The following is a 20,201-nucleotide window of genomic DNA, read 5'->3' on the forward strand; positions in this document are numbered from 1 at the left end:
TGAAGTATACCTGATCACCAAAAGAGTTTGGGTCCTAGGTGAAGATGATGTTTAAAAAGAGTATTTAAAATGATGCAGCCACTGTTTTAGGATGGTCTGAGCACATCTCAGCTTTGTGACCTCAAGCAGGTCATTTAACATATCGGCCCTTCATGTTTCCACATAGATACAATGAGTGAACTGAACAATAAACTAAATAATGGCATGGCATTATCTTTCAGCTCTAACAGAGAATTCTGTGACTTAAGTACCAAGATATACTAGACTTGAAAGAGATGACAGAGAAATAAATACTTATGTGTTCCTGGTATTGAGTTATGTAAACATTCTGGTCCTGAATTGTATAAAATGGTTCGCTTATCTTCATCTTACAAGTGAAAATGAAGCTCAGGACTGACTAAGTAACTTGCTCAAAGTTATATGTCTAATAAAAGAAAGAGCCATGAGCCTAATTCAAGACTGTGCTTGTACTTTCCCATGTACAGTACTGCTAAACGAGGGTTCCCCAAATAAATACTTTTAATCCAGAGCAGGAGGAGACTCTTGTACTGGTAAGAGGGACAAGGAAGTTGAAAGGGCAGAGTCTGAGTGAACGTTGAAGAGACAGGTAGGATTTAGTGCCCAGCCTTTGGGGGCGCAGTGGATAAATTGTTGATCTGGAGCGCTGAGGTCACAGGTTCGAAACCCCAGCCTTGCCTGGTGAAGGCACATATGGGAGTTGATGCTTCCTGCTCCTCCCCCTTCCTCTCTCTCTCTCCTCCCTCTCTCTCCCCCCTCTCTAAAATGAATAAATAAAATAAAAAGGAGAGATAGGTAGGATTTCGTGTGGAAAAGGGGAGTATAGTATGTAGTAGGATTGTACAAGAACGCTAGGTCATTGGGGGGATGATGGGTAGACCCTTCTAGTGGTTATGGAGAAACTGTTCAGAAGAAGAGTGACAGGGAAGGTTGTAAAGATTGGATAGAACTAATCTAACATTCACCTTCTTCAGGAAGGAGTTTGGAAATATACTCATACATTTTCAAGCAGATAGCTAATGTGACAAAGGCAGGACCTAAAAGGGTCGTTTTGGTAGTAGTGTGCAGAGTGGGTTGGAGTAGGAAGAAACTGGGGGCAAAAAGAATCCCCTTTTTTTTTTTGGCCCTGGCCGGTTGGCTCAGCAGTGGAGCGTCAGCCTGGCGTGTGTGGGACCCGGGTTCAATTCCCAGCCAGGGCACATAGGAGAAGCGCCCATTTGCTTCTCCACCCCCCCCCTCCTCTCTTTCTCTCTCTTCCCCTCCCGCAGCCGAGGCTCCATTGGAGCAGGGATGGCCCGGGCGCTGGGGATGGCTCCTTGGCCTCTGCCCCAGACGCTAGAGTGGCTCTGGTTGCGGCGGAGTGACGCCCCGGAGGGGCAGAGTGTCGCCCCCTGGTGGGCAGAGCGTCGCCCCTGGTGGGCGTGCCGGGTGGATCCCGGTCAGGCGCATGCAGGAGTCTGTCTGACTGTCTCTCCCCGTTTCCAGCTTCAGAAAAATGCAAAAAAAAGAAAAAAAATTAAATAAATAAAAAAGAATCCCCATTTAGAATAAAGAAGTTGGGCATGGAATAGTGTCATTAGCCATAAGCAGATAGAAAAGAGACTAGTTTGGAAGAATCAACAAAACTTGGTGACTGAATTTGGAACCAAAGTATGAGAAGAAATCAAAGGAGATGCTAAGGTTCTCAGCCCAGCTAACAGTGTCTAGTTTCACACAGAGAATAGATGAAGAGTTTACCCATATATTTACCTTCCTCAAAATAAAAACCACACGTAATTTGAGGATAGCATGCTTCGTTTCATGCAGTAATGTGTTTTGAACGGGACTGTTTTGTGGGTCATGTTCCTAACCTGAACGTGTTTCCTTGGCCAGGACTCCCCTTTGCACAAAGCCCTCTTTTGGGTGGCTGTGGCTGTGCTGCAGCTCGATGAGGTCAACTTGTATTCAGCAGGCACCGCGCTTCTTGAGCAAAACCTGCACACCTTGGACAGTCTCCGGATATTCAATGACAAGGTAAGCAAGCTTTCTAGTGGGATTCCTAGATCATGCATATTTAGAACTATATTGTACTTTTAAAATCAGAAGAAGTCCCTAACTTAAACATGAATTTCTATAATGCAACTAATTGTGTGTATAGTTTCTTACCAGCTCTTTAAAACTATTTAAACTTTACTGCATACTTTCTGAATAAAAATAGCAGAAATTAGTTCTCGCCCAGTACTAGTACACAGAATAGAGATAATACTGAGTAGTAATAACAGCTATCATGCCAGACCCTGTGCCAAGCACTGTACATTCATTATTTTTAATTTTTATAACCCTAAGGTAAAGGTTAGCATTCTCCACCCCTCATTTCACATATAAAGAAGTAATCTAAAAAATAAACTTATTTTTATTGAAAAATGGAACTTAATGAAATACTGTGTATAATTAGAAGATAAGGATAAGGAGGTTGGAGAGTCGAAAGGAAACTTTTGGGTATTTAAGTGTACTAGGTTTTTGTTTTGCCTGACCCACTTTAAAAGGGACCATAACATACCCTCTTAACATTTATCAGCCTTGATTGAGCTTAGTCTTTATAGAAGAGGGAGTATAACAGTAAGAAATTATGTTCCTTTTGTCTTTGGAGGAAAAATGGGGAGAGTCTAGGAGATATGAAGAATTTTTTAAAAGATGGTATGTGTGTCTAATGAGAGAGTTGCTTGAAGTAAACAGAGCTGTGGATACAAAGAAACAAGAGCAAGGACAGGAACATGGGGGGGGGGGTTTGGTGTGTTTTTTTTTTTTTTTCTGAGAAGTTATGTATTTCTTTATTTGAGAAATATCTGCCGTTTGTTGTCATTCCATCACTGATTTTATTTCCAGAGGTTCTACTATAATTTAAAATGTAATTCTGGTCCCAGGCCAGTTGGCTCTGGTACAGTATCAGCCTAGCATGTGGATGTCCTGGTCAGGACACACAGGAGAAGCAACCATCTGCTTCTCCACCCCTCCCACAGCCATAGTTTGATTCGTTCAAGCACATGGATCCAGGGCGCTGAGGATTGCTCTGTGGAAGCTCCATCTCAGGCGCTGAAAATAGCTCGGTTGGGAATATGGCCCCAGATGGGGTTGCTGGGTAGATACCGGTCGAGGCGCTTGCGGGAGTCTCTCTCCTCCGCTCACTGTAAAATGGTATCTTGGATCAGTTCCTTCATAACAATGCCTGAGACGGGGATTCTTGGGCAAGTGGCTTACTTATTGAGGGAGTGCTCTTAGGAATCTGGTGGAGTGATCCAAACCTTTCTTCTTGGTCCGAGTCCTCAATCATCTTGCTTCTTCTGGTTCCTGTAGTTTTTCATTAAGCTTTAATGTTGGCATGGAAGTTTTAGGAGAAACTTTACAAAATCTCCAGATTTTAGAATCATTTGCTGGTTCAGGCAAACTTTTCTCACCACTCAGTGGTCTGCAACTGCATCTTCTCTAACTAACATAGGTTTCTCTAGGAACATGGTTTTAAGTGTGAAGATACCAAGTCTTAAACACTCTTTGTTCAGCCTACCAGATGTAGTGTAGACCCAGAATAGCTGAAGCTCTAGGAAGTGTGGAAACAAAATTTTAGAGGTAAAGGTGCCTTGAAGTCTATCAGTCAGACCTCCCTTTCACAAAACAGAAAAAAACAAAGAAGTAACTTGTCCATGTTAATCCATCTGATTTGGGACTATAGCCTGTTTCCTAATTCCCATTGCTCTTTTCTGCAGTGTCTTAGGACAAAGGCGGTCAGAGTGATAGCTAGCTATTGGTTATTGGTATGTTAAGAATATTTACAAATGAAGTGTTTGTGTCTTGAGATTATCTGCCTTGGCATTTACAAGACCAGAACAGCCCAGTAGCAGGAGCTAATCTTGCCCCAGTGCCCTAGGATACTAGAAACCAGAGTTAATAAAGCTTGTTAAGGGTCACCAGGCTGTAAGATGCATAGGTCTGAAAATCTAAGGTATAACATGGTGACTGTAGTTGATAACACTGTGTTATATAATTGAAATTTGCTAAGAGAGTTGAACTTAAATGTTCTCATGAAAAGCGGGGGTGGTGGTGAGTATGTGAGATGATGCAATGTTCAGTGATGCTCTAACATCTCATTACATATATACCCATGCCTTTATTTCTCGGAGATAGAAATCTAGACAGACCTGAGCATGACCCTAAACACCTTCAGTTGTTTGCTTTCAAAAATTTTTATACATGAGGGAATCACTGGGTTGTTTTTTGGTTTTTTTTAAGAAAAGGCAAATTCCTGGGGCTTAACCACTTCCCATGATTCAGAGATGGGAGCCAATACTTTTCACCTTTAAACAAGCATTCTCAGTGACTTGAAAGCAGATATACCTAGAACCACACTTTCGAAAACACTATTAAAATCTTAATTATCCTGGGTAAGTTGCATAGCATCCTAGAGTTTTAGTGTCTTCCTTTTCCCATTCAAGAATGTAAAGTCCACCTCGGTGAGTAGTTTTTGTCTGTTAGTTATCTGCAGAACCTAGAACTGTGCCTGACACATCAAAACCACACAGTAAGTCTTTGATAAGTAAAAGAATGAATAACTGTATAAATATGTAAAAGGGGGCTAATAACCTTACTGCATAAAATTGCTTTAAGGTTTCAATGTCATAATGCATCTGAGTTCATTGTATACTGTAGGCACTTAGTAAACATGAACTGACTTCAAGCTCGTGAATTTTCTGTCTCTGTCGTGCACAAAAAAAACGACACAATGGTGGTTTTAACTTAAAGCAATAATAATTACAATTTTTAGAAAGTCACCAGGATGTAAATGGACAGTATTTTGCATTTCATCTTTCATCATCGTATCAGTTATATGATTGCCTGTCTTGGACTAATTAATTTATAGTACCTTAAATGTTCTGTGGTTTTCAGTAGTCATCTGAAAATGATTTCTTTCAACTTGAAAGATTACTATCTTGTTATTACTGTTGAACCAGTCAGTGGTCCTTTAAGGAAAGTTCCTATGTAACCACCTCATGATTATCTTTAAGAGTCCGGAGGAAGTATTTATGGCAATCCGGAATCCTTTGGAATGGCACTGCAAGCAAATGGATCATTTTGTTGGACTCAATTTCAACTCTAACTTTAACTTTGCACTGGTTGGACACCTCCTAAAAGGTAGAAGACATTTGTCAGAATATTTTTTATGAAATGGTTTCAAGACTCCAGAAGTACTTAAAATAATTGATTATGTGAAATAAATTGAAATCATTTGGCTCATGTATCTTATTATAAATGCAAGTTTTATCTGCTTTATTGAATTATATTTTGTTTTATATATATTTTCAATAGAGCCTAATTTCCACACCAAATAACAGATTTCCTTTAAACAGCAAGAGTTGATTTTTATAAAATTCCTAAGCACTAAACCTTCTAATAGTTATATTATTAGTTAACAGTACTTACATATCTTTTTGATTATCAAAATAAGACAGACTGCAAATAATTAAATATTATTTTGAGTAACTTATGTTAGAAAATGTAATCTTCGTGATCTGGTCACAAATTTTCTTCCACTTGTTTTATATTTATTGTTGATCAGTCCCATTATTACATCATCTTTCTGGTACTCCACCTGCACCCCTTCAGATTTCTGTATCACTGATAACAGTGATCTCCAGCTATGCCTCAGATCCAGCTCATTCACTCCCTACTCTGGCTTTACTCCCCATTGCTAACTTCACTGCATGTTAGCTTTGGTTTATTAGCATGGTACAGTCATGGCCAGAGATGGCAGTTAACAGGAGCAGCATGTAGTGGTGAGTCAGGCAAAAGTAGTGAAAACGCCTGGAGGAAGGAGCTGGTATGGACCAGTGCTCTTAAGCAGCATTGGATTTGGCCACAATAGAGACTCAAGGTAGAGCTTGAGTCTTTAGTTTTATATCAATTTAAGTAATTTTAGGCTTGAGGGGAGGGATCCTGGAGGTTCCCTCAATTTTTATCTAATATAATGCATACACCCACAACTGTGAATGTATATACAAGGTAGGGTAAACGTAGGTTTGCAGTTGTTTATATAGACAACTGTTTTTTGTCATGTTATTGTTATAAATAACAATACAAGAATAGACTTCCATGTATTTATAACTGTAAACCTACATTTGCTCCACCCTCTTTTATTTCATCACTGTAAAAATATTGACAGTTTGCATCTCTAAGGTGAGTAGGGATTACTCAAAAGATACTACATTTTCTACAGGACACCAGGAAGAGGGATTACAATAGGATACAGTGCTTGCTTATTCTGCATTCTAAAAGAATATCAGATATTTTCAGTGTACAAACCCATGTTTTGAAGTCGAGGAGCATTAGTGATTAAATGCTGTCTGAAAATCAAGCATATCCTCTAATCAACCCTGTTCTTTGAGCTCTGAAAGCATATACTTGTATGTCATTGGGGTTTTTATTTAAGTTAAAAAAATTTTTAAGGCCCTGGCCGGTTGGCTCAGTGGTAGATCGTCAGCCTGGTGTGCAGGAGTCCCAGTTCAATTCCCAGCCAGGGCTCACAGGAGAAGCGCCCATCTGCTTCTCCACCCCTCCCCCTCTCCTTCCTCTCTGTCTCTCTCTTCCCCTCCCGCAGCCAAGGCTCCATTGGAGCAAAATTGGCCTGGGTGCTGAGGATGGCTCTATGGCCTCTGCCTCAGGCACTAGAATGTCTCTGGTTGCAACAGAGCGACACCCCAGATGGGCAGAGCATTGCCCCCTGGTGGGCGTGCCGGGTGGATCCCAGTCAGGCGTATGTGGGAGTCTGTCTGACTGCCTCCTCGTTTCCAACTTCAGGGGAAAAAAATTTTTTTTTTAAGCAATAGAGCCATTTAAAAAAAATTTTAATTTAGCTTCATAGGTTTGTTAAAAATCTATGCTGCTTAGGGAGTGGAAGATCTAAAACACCATCATCTTTCCTAATTTTTCTGCCTCTGAGGTACTGTAGAGTTCCAAGAAGCATTATTCTACGCAACTTGGTATTGAATCCTATGTGTAATTAATTATGCTTCCTTTCTTTGAAGAGTTGCTAGTCCCAGAATAAGAACGCAACAAATACTTGTTGAAAAAACAAATTAGCCCTGGCCAGATAGCTCTGTTGGTTAGAGCATCATTCCAAAGCGCAGAGGTTGCCAGTTCAATCCCCAGTCAGGACACATACAGGAACAGATTAATTTTCCTGTATTTTTCTTTCTCTTTCAAAATGAATTAAAAAAAATTTTTTTTTAATGAATTGCCTGACCAGGTGGTGCTGCAGTGGATAGAGCGTCAGCCTGGGGTGCTGAAGATACAGGTTTGAAATTCTGAGGTCACTGGCTTGAGCCCGGGCTCATCCGGCTTGAACACAGGTTTGCTGGCTTGAGTGTAGGATCATAGACAATAGGCATGACCTCAAAGTCACTGGCTTGAGCAAGGAGTCACTAGCTCAGCTAGAGCCCCCTGGTCAAGGCACATATGAGAAAGCAATCAATGAACAACTAAGGTGTTGCAACTATGAATTGATGCTTCTCCTCTCTCTCCCTTCTTGTGTATCTGTCTCTGTCTCTCTCTTGCTTAAAAAAAATAAATAAATAAAATAATTTCTTGTTTTTATTTTTTGTAGGGTACCGACATCCTTCACCTGCTATTGTTGCAAGAACAGTCAGAATTTTGCATACGCTACTAACTCTGGTTAACAAGCATAGAAATTGTGACAAATTTGAGGTGAATACACAGAGCGTGGCTTACTTAGCAGGTAAAAACACAAAGAGACAAAATTAATCTTACCACACCTCCAAAGAGATATAGACACCTATGGGTCCTATAGCTGGTTGCTCAACAGGGTGAAGAGTTCACAGTCTAGTCCTGTGGTGATCGTTAAAATTTTGAAAAGTTTTGCCAAAACATTTATCCTTATAAAATAATTTGCATTGAATACAAACTGTATTCCCTTTGTCATTATTGATTCCAGACATTATGTGGCTCCCTGTTGTCTGTCATAAAATCTGAACTCTTCAGCCTATCCTCCTGGGCGCTTAAGCAGCCTTCCTGATTCTGTCCTCTTTCTCTAAATGTCAGAAGCCTCATTTTTCATTGCGTCTCCAGATGGATGGACTTTTTTTTTTGGATAGGCTATTTTAAGGTAACATATTTGCCATCTCCTAGAAGTGCCTTTCTGCCTCTTTAATATTCATTCTTGATGCCATTTGTTTTACCTAGAATGTCTGCTCATCCCCACCTTTCCATTAAACCTTATTTGCTCTTACCCGATTTCTCTACTCAGCAATACTTAGTATTCATGTATAATACAGTTCTTGAACAGTCATTTGATGGGAAGTAATGGTTCCCAGTTTAGCAGACTTCAGTTTGTGGCACCTTTTTTGTTTGAATCATTTGACCTTAGGAAAATCATGTAACATCTCAGTATTTTTCCTTATCTAAGAAATGAACCTCATAGTACCTGCTCTGCCTACATTTTATGTTCACTAAGATCAGATGTATATTAGAGGACTTGAAATATAAGATGCTTATTGAGTTTCTTTGTATATTTCATGTTTATGTATAGTGTTCCAAAACAGACTGTAAGCCTGTCCTCTGTTTTATATCCTTAAACCTTGCACTCCCTGGGATTCCTTATATGCAGTTGAACAGCTATTATCCTTTACAGAAGTGTGTCCTGTTTTAAGTCAACTGCTGATTTATAAAATTTTCTAATCTGCCTACTGTTTCCTCTTAGCTCTACTCACAGTGTCTGAGGAGGTTCGAAGTCGCTGCAGCCTAAAACATAGGAAGTCTCTCCTTCTTACTGACCTTTCAATGGAAAACGTTCCTATGGATACATATCCCATTCACCACAGTGACCCAAGCTATCGGTAATTGGACGACTTCTCCCACAATCACATAATCACGATCAAGTCTCAGTTTAATATGCTAATAGAGGCATGCAGCAGAAAATCCAGCAGGGAATACAGAGCTAATCTAGAAAGAGTGTGTAAATCAAACCTAATTTTATAAATATACAGTATTTTATGTGAGTTAGTAGTAGGAATATTAATTCTTCTAATCTCATGTGCTAATGTTGACATTGGTTTGCCTCTTTTAAGCACACACCAGTTGAATAATGAAAAGAAATTATCTTAAAAGTATTAGGTTACAGGAAAGGGACTAGGAAAAAACTAGCATGAAATATAAGCAATATTACATGCTTAATAATTTAAAAGAAAAAGTAAGCCATACAGATTTGTAGAAGAAATATATACACCAGTGCGTTTGTTATATACTGCTCACAAAAATTAGGGGGTATTTTATTGCTTCATATTCATTTTGAAATCTCCCCTGATTTTTGTGAGCAGTGTATTTACTTGTATCACATTAAAATTACTTAAAAGTTTTTTTTAGGTTATAAGATAATAAAGTTATGTCCGCTGGTATATGTGGTTTTGAGATAGTATGTTTTTCTCTGTAACAGAGAAATTACATGACAGTGTCATCAGCTGGGGATTTTTCTATATTTTCGATTAAATGAAAGTATAAGTGTTAAGTATTAAGTAGTACTGAACATAGGAAAGTTGTCATATTTTATCATTCAAGATATTAACATCCCTCTTTTTGACTAAAAGCCCCCAATAATTTCCCACTAAAATCTTAACAATATGTGCAGAAGCTTCCCGGGCATACTTGGTTTTCAGTGGTCTTATTCTTCAGTCATTCCTGTGATTATATTTCTTTGAGATGTGCCCTTTTTATTTTGGAAAGGAGAATGTGAGTTTGTGCATGTTCCCCTGTTCAAGTACAAATTAAGGCTGATTTTCTTGGTTTTTGAACTAAGAATACAATTGCCTTTTTAGATTTTATTTTCTCTGATTTAAAAATCAGTATAGAATGATTTTATTGAGCATCAGTGAGTACCTACTATGGATAAAATACCATGGCAAGGGAGTGGAAAATTTCTGGAGGTACATTAAGAGTATGTACCCTGTACCCTGATTTATTGATGTCACCCCATTAAAATAAAAATTTATTTATTAAAAAAAAACCCATTAGATGTAAGGTAGTTGCAGAGGACTATTTTATAGTGCTTAAATATTCTTTTATTGCTAATTGCTAAGTGTAAAATAAAACTGTTTTTACAATTTAAAAAAAAGAGTACCCTAAAGCCCTTTAATTCACAATTTTAAAATTAATTGATTGCTGTCATAGAACTGCTAATTGGGAGGGGCAACCAATGTTTGTATTCCTCACCGTGTTGTTTAATTCTTCTCAATTGGTTTACTCTCTCAGGACACTGAAGGAGAATCAGCCGTGGTCCTCTCCCAAAGGTTCTGAAGGGTACCTTGCAGCCACGTATCCAACTGTGGGCCAGACGAGTCCCCGAGCCAGAAAGTCCATGAGCTTGGACATGGGGCAGCCTTCTCAGGCCAACACGAAGAAGTTGCTTGGTTAGTGTCTCTTAATTATGTAGAATTTTTTAGAATTATTTTTTTAAATGCTTAGATACTTTCACTTTGGAGAATTATTTAAAGCTATTTAAAATTATCAAAATTTCCTGTATTTGATGCCAATTATAAGGGAGTTTGATAGATCAGTTAAGATAGCAGAATGAAAATGAGATATTAAAAGTTTTTTCTGACTCTTAGACTCAGTACTGTGGCGTCCTTGTTTTGTTCTGCCTTGGCCTGGCAGCAGGGCAGTGGGAGTAGGAGGGACATCAGCTACTCCCGGGAGAGGAGTCTGGCTGCACTCCGATGCGGGGCCTGTACAGTGTAGTTCCTAAAGTTAGCGTCTGAGAGTAGACTACATCAGTCTGGGAGGAAGCTGTAGTAATACTGCTTGCCATCTTTTCTTTAAAGAGACAGAAGGATAAGATTTCTCATTACTATAAGAAGATATTCTTTTTAAAAAAAAATTTATTATTTATTTACTTTTTTAGATTTTATTTATTCATTTTTATTAGAGAGAGAGGTGAGAGAGAGAGAGAGGGAGAGATAGAGAGAGAACAAAGGGAGGAGCAGGAAACATCAATTCCCATATGTGCCTTGACCAGGCAAGCCCAGGGTTTTGAACTGGCGACCTCAGCATTCCAGGTCGACGTTTTATCCACTGCGCCACCACAGGCTAGGCAAGAAGATACGATTCTTGACAGTTAAGATTGCTCAGCTGCATCAACATTTGTCAGTGGAAGTGGACCTAACGTGCTGTGAGACCCTTTCCCTTCTCAACAGCTGAAAGTAAATAATGAGAGAGCTCGCCGATTCCCCTCACCACAGAGGCAATGCAGAGGGGCTCTTACACAACCTTGGCTAAAATGTTTGTTATTACTGCAATACATTGGGATCCATATTTCACTCACCAGCACTAAGGATGGCTCAGTGGGTTTCAGTTATCCATGCAAGTATATATATTTTTAAGTATCTTTAGGTGCTGGGAAAATTTGTGTTCATAAAGAAATCATTAAACAAACATTGGACTGTTTGTTTAAATAATAGCCTGCCAGTAAACCATGAAAGAAATTGAAACTGTGAATGTTAATCACTGTTACCAGTCACCCAAGGCTGTTACCTTTTATTTGAGTTCCTTTCTGTTTACACTTTGCCATAATAATCTTCCAAGAGTTTCCTGGTTACTTTGTGTTTTAAAATTTTGGATTTTCATGCCAAGGAAGTTGTAAATGAAAAACTGATTTCAGAATATTGATTTCATTCAACCCATGTGCTGGATGAAAAAGTTACGGTCTCTGCTCTGAAGAGCTCGTAGTTTGATGGCTGAGACTTATGATCAGCCAATAATAACATCCCCAGGAACCATGGAAGTCATACATCTTGATTAGGGGAATGAGAATCTGGGGAAATTAGGAAAGGCTGCGGAAATGAGGTAATGTTTGAACTGGGTCTTAAAGATTTAATACATTCTTGCCAGGTAGACATAAGACAAGGAAGGAATGCATTTAAGAGGAGGGGAATAACATGAATAAAGAAAAGTCAGGAGAAGCAGTGGGGTAGCAGATGAGGCTAGAAGAGGATTGGAACTCAATTTTGGGAGACTGTGTGCCATGTTAAGAGATTTTAGCCTTATCATATATCTAGCAGGGATCTTGAAGTAGGGAAAGGGACATTACCTAATTTTTTTTTTAAGTAGGTTTTTTGTCTACAATGTGGAGAAATAGGAAGAGACTTTTGGCAAGAGGACCATTTAAGAGGTTAATACAGCATTCCAAACAAAGACTGGTATAGGCCTGTGCCAGGTCAAGAACGGGAGAATGGAGCAGAAGAATCAGGTTTGGGATCGATTTCTGAAGCAGAATGGACAGGTCTTAGTGCAAGTTCGAAATAATCCGGTTTCTATACTTTTACTTTAAATGAGAGAAAGCTATTTAACATTAGTGCAATACATGATTAGAGAAACTCAAAGGCAGCTGGGAGGTGGTACTGTTTGCTGGTTTGAAGCATCTTGCAGTGAATCTATTATTTAGTACTTTCAGGCATGCAGATCTTATTTCAAAGCTTGAAGAATTAAAATCGAACTTTGAACTTGCCTACTTTTGGAAGCTCTTCATATGTTAACTCTTGGCACCAGCAGAATTTCTTAAATTGTAGAAAGGTTGTTCAGACACGTCTTTCCTACTGAACAGTGCATACACCATATTCAGTTATTATCAAATATTGTACTTGTTGGCGGTGTTTCGTTTAGTGAAACGAAACACCGCCAACTGGCGGTCCAGTGTAGTGAATGTAATCTCACTTTAATTTGGATCAATAAGGTGCATCCTGTCCTGAAACAGAAAGCTGTGGGGCCAGAAATCCTTGAGAAGATGGAGAATACAGGAGAAAATCCCTGCCCCAGGGATATGTTTGAGCTTTCTTTGGGTCCTTAAGTGAAAACTTAAATACATTGTGTCCAAATATTTTCTTTTTTGTATAATCCTGATCACAGATGCTGTGGTTAATGAACTTCCATATTCTGTAACTTTTGTTTATAGGAACAAGGAAAAGTTTTGACCACTTGATATCAGACACAAAGGCTCCAAAAAGGCAAGAAATGGAATCAGGGATCACAACACCCCCCAAAATGAGGAGAGTAGCAGAAACTGATTATGAAATGGGTGAGAAACAAAGTTAATAATCAATCTAGATAATTGAAAATGAGGTGGAAGAGCATTTTAAAGCCATATTTGCTTTCTAGCCATTTCTTAGAATCTTTAGGATGAAATATAGAAACACTTGCTCTTTTTCAAAAGATAAGCTATACAGTTCTTAAAATGACTGTTATCCTGAAACCTGTATAAGAAGCAAACTATACAGCATTGAAAACAGATAGCCAAAACTTTTGTATAGACGAATAGTAATTCTGCATGATGTTTATGTTGATATTTTAAGTTGATATTCTACTAAAAAACTAGTGAATTTTAGAAGTAATATTAAAATATGTTAGGTGAAGTGGTATCTAGTGTGTCTATCTGATTAATACCACTGATCATGTTAATCCATATCTTACTGCAGAAACTCAAAGGATTTCCTCAGCACAACAGCACCCACATTTACGTAAAGTTTCAGTGTCAGAATCAAATGTCCTCTTGGATGAAGAAGTACTTACTGATCCAAAAATCCAGGCACTCCTTCTTACTGTTCTGGTAAGGTTTCTTGCTTTTTGAGGGTCCCCCCCTCTCAAGTTTTTGTTCCTGTCTCCTCTTAGGAGGTTCTTAAATATTAAACACGTAAAAGGAAGGCTATCTTCTGTTTCTCCAAACAGATAGCAGTTCAGCCACAGAATACAATGATTTGTGCACTTTTTTTCATCTTGGCAGGCTACTCTGGTAAAATATACCACGGATGAGTTTGATCAGCGAATCCTTTATGAGTACTTAGCAGAAGCCAGTGTTGTTTTCCCCAAAGTTTTTCCTGTTGTGTAAGTATTTGCTTTTGTGTTTAATTGTTGTGTCGGTCTTGAAGCCAAATGTTTTATAAAAGCTTTGGGAAAGTACCACCCAGTAAAGTTCTCTGGCTATGGAGAGGGGAACGTAAGATAGTGTGATAGTGATTTTAGCTCAGAGACAGTGGTTTCATGGGGTGAAGACTAGTTTGGGCATAACAGATATTAGGAAAAGCATTTTTGTTTAATCTTGTTGATTTTCTGAAGTGACTCATCATGATGAGCACTGTTCATTCCCTTACTTAGGAGCAAACCATTAGAGTACTATACACCAGCATACCTGGTTTGTTTTATTTTTCAGTAGAGATTTTGTATTTATCCACAGCTGAGTAGACACAAAATTGACCTCCTCTTTGGAAGATGAATTTTGTTCTCTCTCAAGGGCAAAAATCATATTAGACTCATAGTATTTATTCTCCCTGAAGTTGGGGAAGTTCTGTTTCTAATCTAGGCCTTCTATGTAGTATCATTATTTCCTTATTTTTGTTAAATCTCATTTAAATTTTTCAGAATTTTAAGTAGTTGGCCCTTGGTTATTTTTAGTGGATGGTAGTCTGGTTAGAAATAGTTCATTTCCTCTTACGTTTGAATTGGATCATATACTCCATGACCTCCAAACAATTTTGCTTGCCTTATTTGATCTGATTCAACATTTATTAAGCACTAATTAATATTACATTTAGTTTAGCTTTCTGGATTCATATCAACAGCCTAAGGAAATGAACCTAAAGCATGCTTAGTGGCAGACAGAAGCTAACCTTGTCTTGAGCAAACAGTCCCCAGGTGCAGTTTGGCTAAGTATGGTTATATGACAGTACTAGTTGGTTGTTTTTATCATATTTTCCCTGATGACTAAAAACAACAAAGCAACACATAAATTTATTGTAGAAAACTTGGGAAAAGCACCAGAAAGTAAAAGACACTCCTCTCCCTTCATTTTTATAACATAGTTCTGGGGATTATATAGTATGTTTTTTAGTATATATTTTCGTTTAATTTCTCTTTATAATGTTCCTCTGTTGACTTGTTTTTTAGGCACAATTTGTTGGACTCTAAGATCAACACCCTGTTGTCATTGTGCCAAGATCCAAATTTATTAAATCCAGTTCATGGAATTGTGCAGAGTGTGGTATACCATGAAGAATCCCCACCACAATACCAAACTTCTTATCTGCAAAGTAAATAAATGTATCGGGAGGAGGCTGGTTGATGCCCTTGCTAACATGTGCGCTGTTATAATAGAATGCACTAACTAAAGAATTCTTTATAAGGGGTAGTCTTGTTTATACTTCTCTCTCCGTGTGCCATTCTCTGACTTTTCATTTTATGTTCAATAAATAATGGTTGACCACTTCTTAAAATGAAAATATGGTTTTATACTGAGTTTACTTTAAGTGAGTTTTACTGTACTTTGACACATTCTAAAAATATGTTTTCAGTATGGGGTATCTGTTTCCTGTATTGTCAACTATGTAACTTACTTAATTTCTATTAAGAGTAAAAGAGTCTCTGCTTGTTATAAGAGTAACATTTGATTTGTTGCAGGTTTTGGTTTTAATGGCTTGTGGCGGTTTGCAGGACCCTTTTCAAAGGTAAGAAAAATATATTTTTCTCTATTGACACAATGAAAATTTTTATTCTTGCTAGTGTGCCTGCTTTAACAATACACAGTATGCTGAAAACCAGAGTGGTGATTCACAGTAAACACAGAGTTATTTTTATAAAAGGTTTCTACCACAAGAGCTTTTCTAAGAGGCAGCACCTTTAATATATTTATATATTAGTTTTTACAGAAAACAACTCAGTTCAATTTATGCTGGACTTTTCCGAAGGGTATGATAACCCTGTAAACTTTTCTGCCCTTAGTCCCTCATATATTTGATCATCCTAATGCACACACTTAAATATCTTGTATTTAGGATGGAGCATTACCTGTGGTTATAATCTACCTCATACCCTGGAACTAATGTTATATATTGATTAAATCTCAATTTTTAAAATGTTATATAATGAAAAAAATCTACCTCATGTAAATATTTTGTCTTCCAACCAGTTGGATTAGATTTATTCTTCCCTGAAACTATCTTCATTTGCTTCTATTTAGTTTATTCTTTGATTGGCATGAGTTGTTATAGGGCTAGATAAATGTGTATTTAGTTATTTTTTCTATATATGAACTCTTTCCAAATTGACTGAGGTTCCTTGAAGGCAGGTGTCTGTTTCTTCCCCTCACGGTTCTTTCTTTTTTTTTTTTTGGCAGAGACAGAGAGAGGGACAGATAGGGACAGACAGACAGGAAGGGAGAGAGATGAGAAACATCAGTTCTTCGTTGTGGCTCCTTAGTTGTTCATTGATTGATTTCTCGTATGTGCCTTGACCGGGGGGCTACAGCAGACCGAGTGACCCCTTGCTCGAGCTAGCGACCTTGGGTCCAAGCTGGTGAGCCTTGCTCAAAGCAGATGAGCCCACACTCAAGCTGGCGACCTCAGGGTCTCGAACCTGGGTCCTCCACATCCCAGTCCGACGCTTTATCCACTGCGCCACCGCCTGGTCAGGCCCCCCCACGGTTCTTAGTGCAGTGTTGTTGATACAGGGATGCTAAATCAATAGGAGTTATCTAAACCTTGTTCTAAGTTTTAAGAATTGGGGATTTAAATTATGTTGTTTAGTTATCATCAAATATCTCATGCTATATAAAGGCTACCATTAAAAAAATGGGCTTGAAATCACAGAAATAAGTGTGTCCTGCAGAAATTTTTGTAGTTTGCTTGCAAGCAACTCTCTGAGCCTCTCGCAGTGGGTCTTTAAATGGCAGCTGGAGTAATGGGCTCTGCCTGCTTTCTCTGTTTTGGAACACTGACTAGACATCATTCCTGATAATTGTGTTGTCTCAGAATTAATTTGGACTTTGTCTCTGCCTGGCTTCCAGTAATTGCAGGTTCATCTGGAATCTGAAAGTATAACCAAATAAAATTCCCAGTCATGAGTCCCATGGTAGTCTGTAAATATTACTCCGCCCCTTATTTAAATGTTCTGTAAATACAAAGCAAGGAAAAATAGTAAATTAAGCCCAAAGCAAAAATTGAGTTAATCATTTTTGGCCTCAAAGGTGATTAAAAAGGAAAAAAAAAGAATGGAGCTAAAATAATTTCCTATTTTCCATTACAGCAAACACAAATCCCAGACTATGCTGAGCTTATTGTTAAATTTCTTGATGCCTTGATTGACACGTATTTGCCTGGAATTGATGAAGAAACCAGTGAGGAGTCCCTCCTGACACCCACATCTCCTTATCCTCCTGCAGTGCAGAGCCAGCTTAGTATTACTGCTAACCTTAACCTTTCTAATTCCATGACCTCACTTGCAACTTCCCAGCATTCCCCAGGTCAGTAAATGTCGTCTTTATATCGATCTGAACAATATTATTAACAACATTAGGAATTCCCTTGTTATCAGTTTCAGCAGTTTTTGCTCCTTTTTATCATGAGTTTCATTTTACATTTCTTCCTTACCTTTAGCTGACTGAAATTTTGTTGTTCTATAAAGCTTTCTACTTTCAGATAGTTACACATAAGATAGTGAGATGTTAAGAGCGTTCACATAGTGTCCCAAGGTTGATAAATTAAGAGTGTGAGCAGGAAGGCAATCTAAGGTCCATTACCCTGTAAGTGAACAGAATTATAATCCCTTTACTAGATACACTAACTTTGCCCTAATGGCTTCTGTGTCTCTGATACAGCATTCTGTAAGCAAAAATGTACCAAGTACAGTAGTACCCCACTTCCTGCTGCCAGCAACAACTCAACCATCAAGACACCAACCTGAAAATGTAGAGGAAATAAACAACCAGACAGAAAGGCCATCTCAAAGAAATAACAGCTTAAAGCCCATAAGCAGATTCCCTACTGTGGAGTCACCCTTAGGTCCAAGTGGGAAAAGTAGACCAATTCAGCATGTAGCTAATAGCTCATGGGGCTGAGACTGACAAGATGGCAGGCATGGCATGCCTACAGAATTGCAGCTTGCTCAGTGTGGGTGAATGGCTTCATCCAACTCGGGTCAGCTCTTTTCAGACCTGATGCCATTGAGTGATATGACTGGGTACTCAAGGGAAGCTTCCATTAGGGTCATGTTTTCTATTCAGAAAAATACCTATCTAAAATGTTTTTTAAAAGGGTTTGTGTTTAAAGTTCCGTTATTTGAAAAGTTCACTTATGAAACACCTCATTCTGTAAGGAAAAATTACTGTACCTTTAAGTATTAGCATAGATTTTATTTTAAAATGCCAAATCATGTATTGTAACTATTTTGTGATATTCGTGATCCGTAAATAGAATCACCAGGTTATAATACCAATTTTGCATGAACATTTAAGCATGATAGCTTTGAAGTTTCTGAAGAACTTAGCAAATACCAGTTCACACTATAAACCATTATATTAAATAACTCTATGAAGAGTTATTTATGAAGCTTTAGTCAGAAAAAGAAACAAATTATTTGATCCTGCATTTATTTATCAATCACCTTACTGTGCCTTGCCAGGTTCTACACCAATACTGCCCCCCCCCCAGCCCACCCCTGGCAAGAAATAAACCAGACTAACTTTTCTACCCTGTATAACCACATTCATTTGCCCTCTGTCATGTATTCCCTGGGACAGTGTTTCTCCCAGTAGTCCTAGACCAGCAGCATCAGCATTATTTGGGAGTTTGATAGAAATGCATATTATGATAGAGTCTCATTCCAGACCTCCTGCACAAGAAACCCCAACAAGACTGGGATCCAGCCAGCAAGCTAGGGTTTAGAGAGCGCCTCAGGTGACGGCTGTACACTCCAGTTTGAGAAGCACTGCCCAAGGATATGCCAATAGTCTTTCCTTATGATCTGCTTCCCAACTGTTAAAGTGAGGGCAAAGTTAACATCCAGTTTCTTCTAAATATTGTAGCCTCTGAATTCTTTAAAATCTTAGAATTTTGGAGCTGGGGCATCATAGGGGTTATTTAATTCTAGGCTCACAATGCTATGTGCAATAGGGAGGTGGAGGTTTAGAAGAACCAAGTTAATTGCTTTATCATACAGTTCTTATCTAGAACCAAGGCCCTTTCTACCACAGTCATTGCTTTCTGTAGCTATGGTGTGTCCATTGTTTTCTTCCTTCCCTTCCTTTTTTTATTTCCACTTACTTGATTGTTGATTGCTGTCTCATTACTTCCATCTGCCTTACCTTAAGTCCACCACTCCTTTTCTTCTGTAGAGCTCTCTCTTTTCTGGGTTAGTTCTTGTTTATAATATTATCCACAATGAGAATGTTTATAGACTCTGCCTTTATAAATTCCCTTGTTTTTAAAATTTGGTTCATTTTGAGCAAACTTTATCTCTGTGGCTACTAAAGTGCTATTAAACCTGTCAAAATGATTACTTGAGTTTTTATTTAACTTCTTTTTTTTTTTACCTAAATTAGTTGCTAGGGATATTTCTGCCCATCTTTGCCCACTAATGGAGACAATAAAATAATCAGGCTGAGAATAAAATTACAGTACAGGGTCTCCTGCTAGTTCATTAATTGCTGATGTTCTGTATTGGTTGGACATCAGCCGTATTGTTTGCTTTTTAAAAAAGTATCACTACTCTGCAACTTCTTAGTTAGAATTGTTTATAAAAATCCGAGAATAGCATGTATGGTTTTGGTTACATTTGTAAACCAATGGTGTTGTGTGGCTCCAATGGTTCTCCAAAGATGGCTGCTTGAATAGACTCCTGCACCCTAGAAACCTCGGACTACTCTTAAAAGAAACTGAAGCTTTAAAAGTAATAGAATTAATTAAGTAGAACCACTGTATTCAGCATTTCCAGTCTCTAAATTGTAATTGTGTATCCTTTGGTTTGCCAGATTAATTTACTACAGTTTTTAGAGAAAAGATTTATATTTTCAGTAGTGACTTTACTCTCCCATGAAATCCATTTCTATCTCTAATTGTGAGTTCATCATCTTCCTGAAAGGATCCTGATTTATCTCTGTACCTAATTATTATGTTTTTGTTATTTCTCCCATGGAGTACCTTTTATAAGACTTAATACTTTGCAATTAGGTATACTGTTTTATATCTTTAGCTCCATGTAATCTTATATCCTTATTTCCCTAGTTTATGGAGCTGAGTTTGCTGATACCAGTGGGCTAAAAGAAGTGATGAATCTTAGCCAGATTCGTAATTCAGTCCAACATTTTAGCTTTGCAACTTAGCTGTGTAGAA

At 38.2% G+C, this 20,201-nt stretch overlaps 1 protein-coding gene across 5 annotated transcripts in view; it reads left to right on the top strand.

The window, feature by feature from the left end:
* The window catches only part of NF1 (neurofibromin 1), a 238,987-nt gene that overhangs the window by 205,885 nt on the left and 12,901 nt on the right, over positions 1-20,201 (top strand). For 4 of the 5 annotated variants that reach the window (XM_066363768.1, XM_066363764.1, XM_066363766.1 and 1 more), the window contains 11 exons: positions 1,891-2,031; positions 5,055-5,181; positions 7,649-7,780; positions 8,762-8,897; positions 10,306-10,463; positions 13,001-13,123; positions 13,521-13,651; positions 13,826-13,926; positions 14,986-15,128; positions 15,496-15,542; positions 17,119-17,335. In XM_066363768.1, coding sequence (XP_066219865.1) covers positions 1,891-2,031; positions 5,055-5,181; positions 7,649-7,780; positions 8,762-8,897; positions 10,306-10,463; positions 13,001-13,123; positions 13,521-13,651; positions 13,826-13,926; positions 14,986-15,128; positions 15,496-15,542; positions 17,119-17,335 — 1,456 coding nt within the window. The remainder of the gene's footprint in view (positions 1-1,890; positions 2,032-5,054; positions 5,182-7,648; positions 7,781-8,761; positions 8,898-10,305; positions 10,464-13,000; positions 13,124-13,520; positions 13,652-13,825; positions 13,927-14,985; positions 15,129-15,495; positions 15,543-17,118; positions 17,336-20,201) is intronic. The other variant, XM_066363767.1, reaches the window with a different exon arrangement.

The sequence above is a fragment of the Saccopteryx leptura genome, chromosome 2 (genome assembly GCF_036850995.1).
Source record: "Saccopteryx leptura isolate mSacLep1 chromosome 2, mSacLep1_pri_phased_curated, whole genome shotgun sequence".
Lineage (NCBI taxonomy): Eukaryota > Metazoa > Chordata > Mammalia > Chiroptera > Emballonuridae > Saccopteryx > Saccopteryx leptura.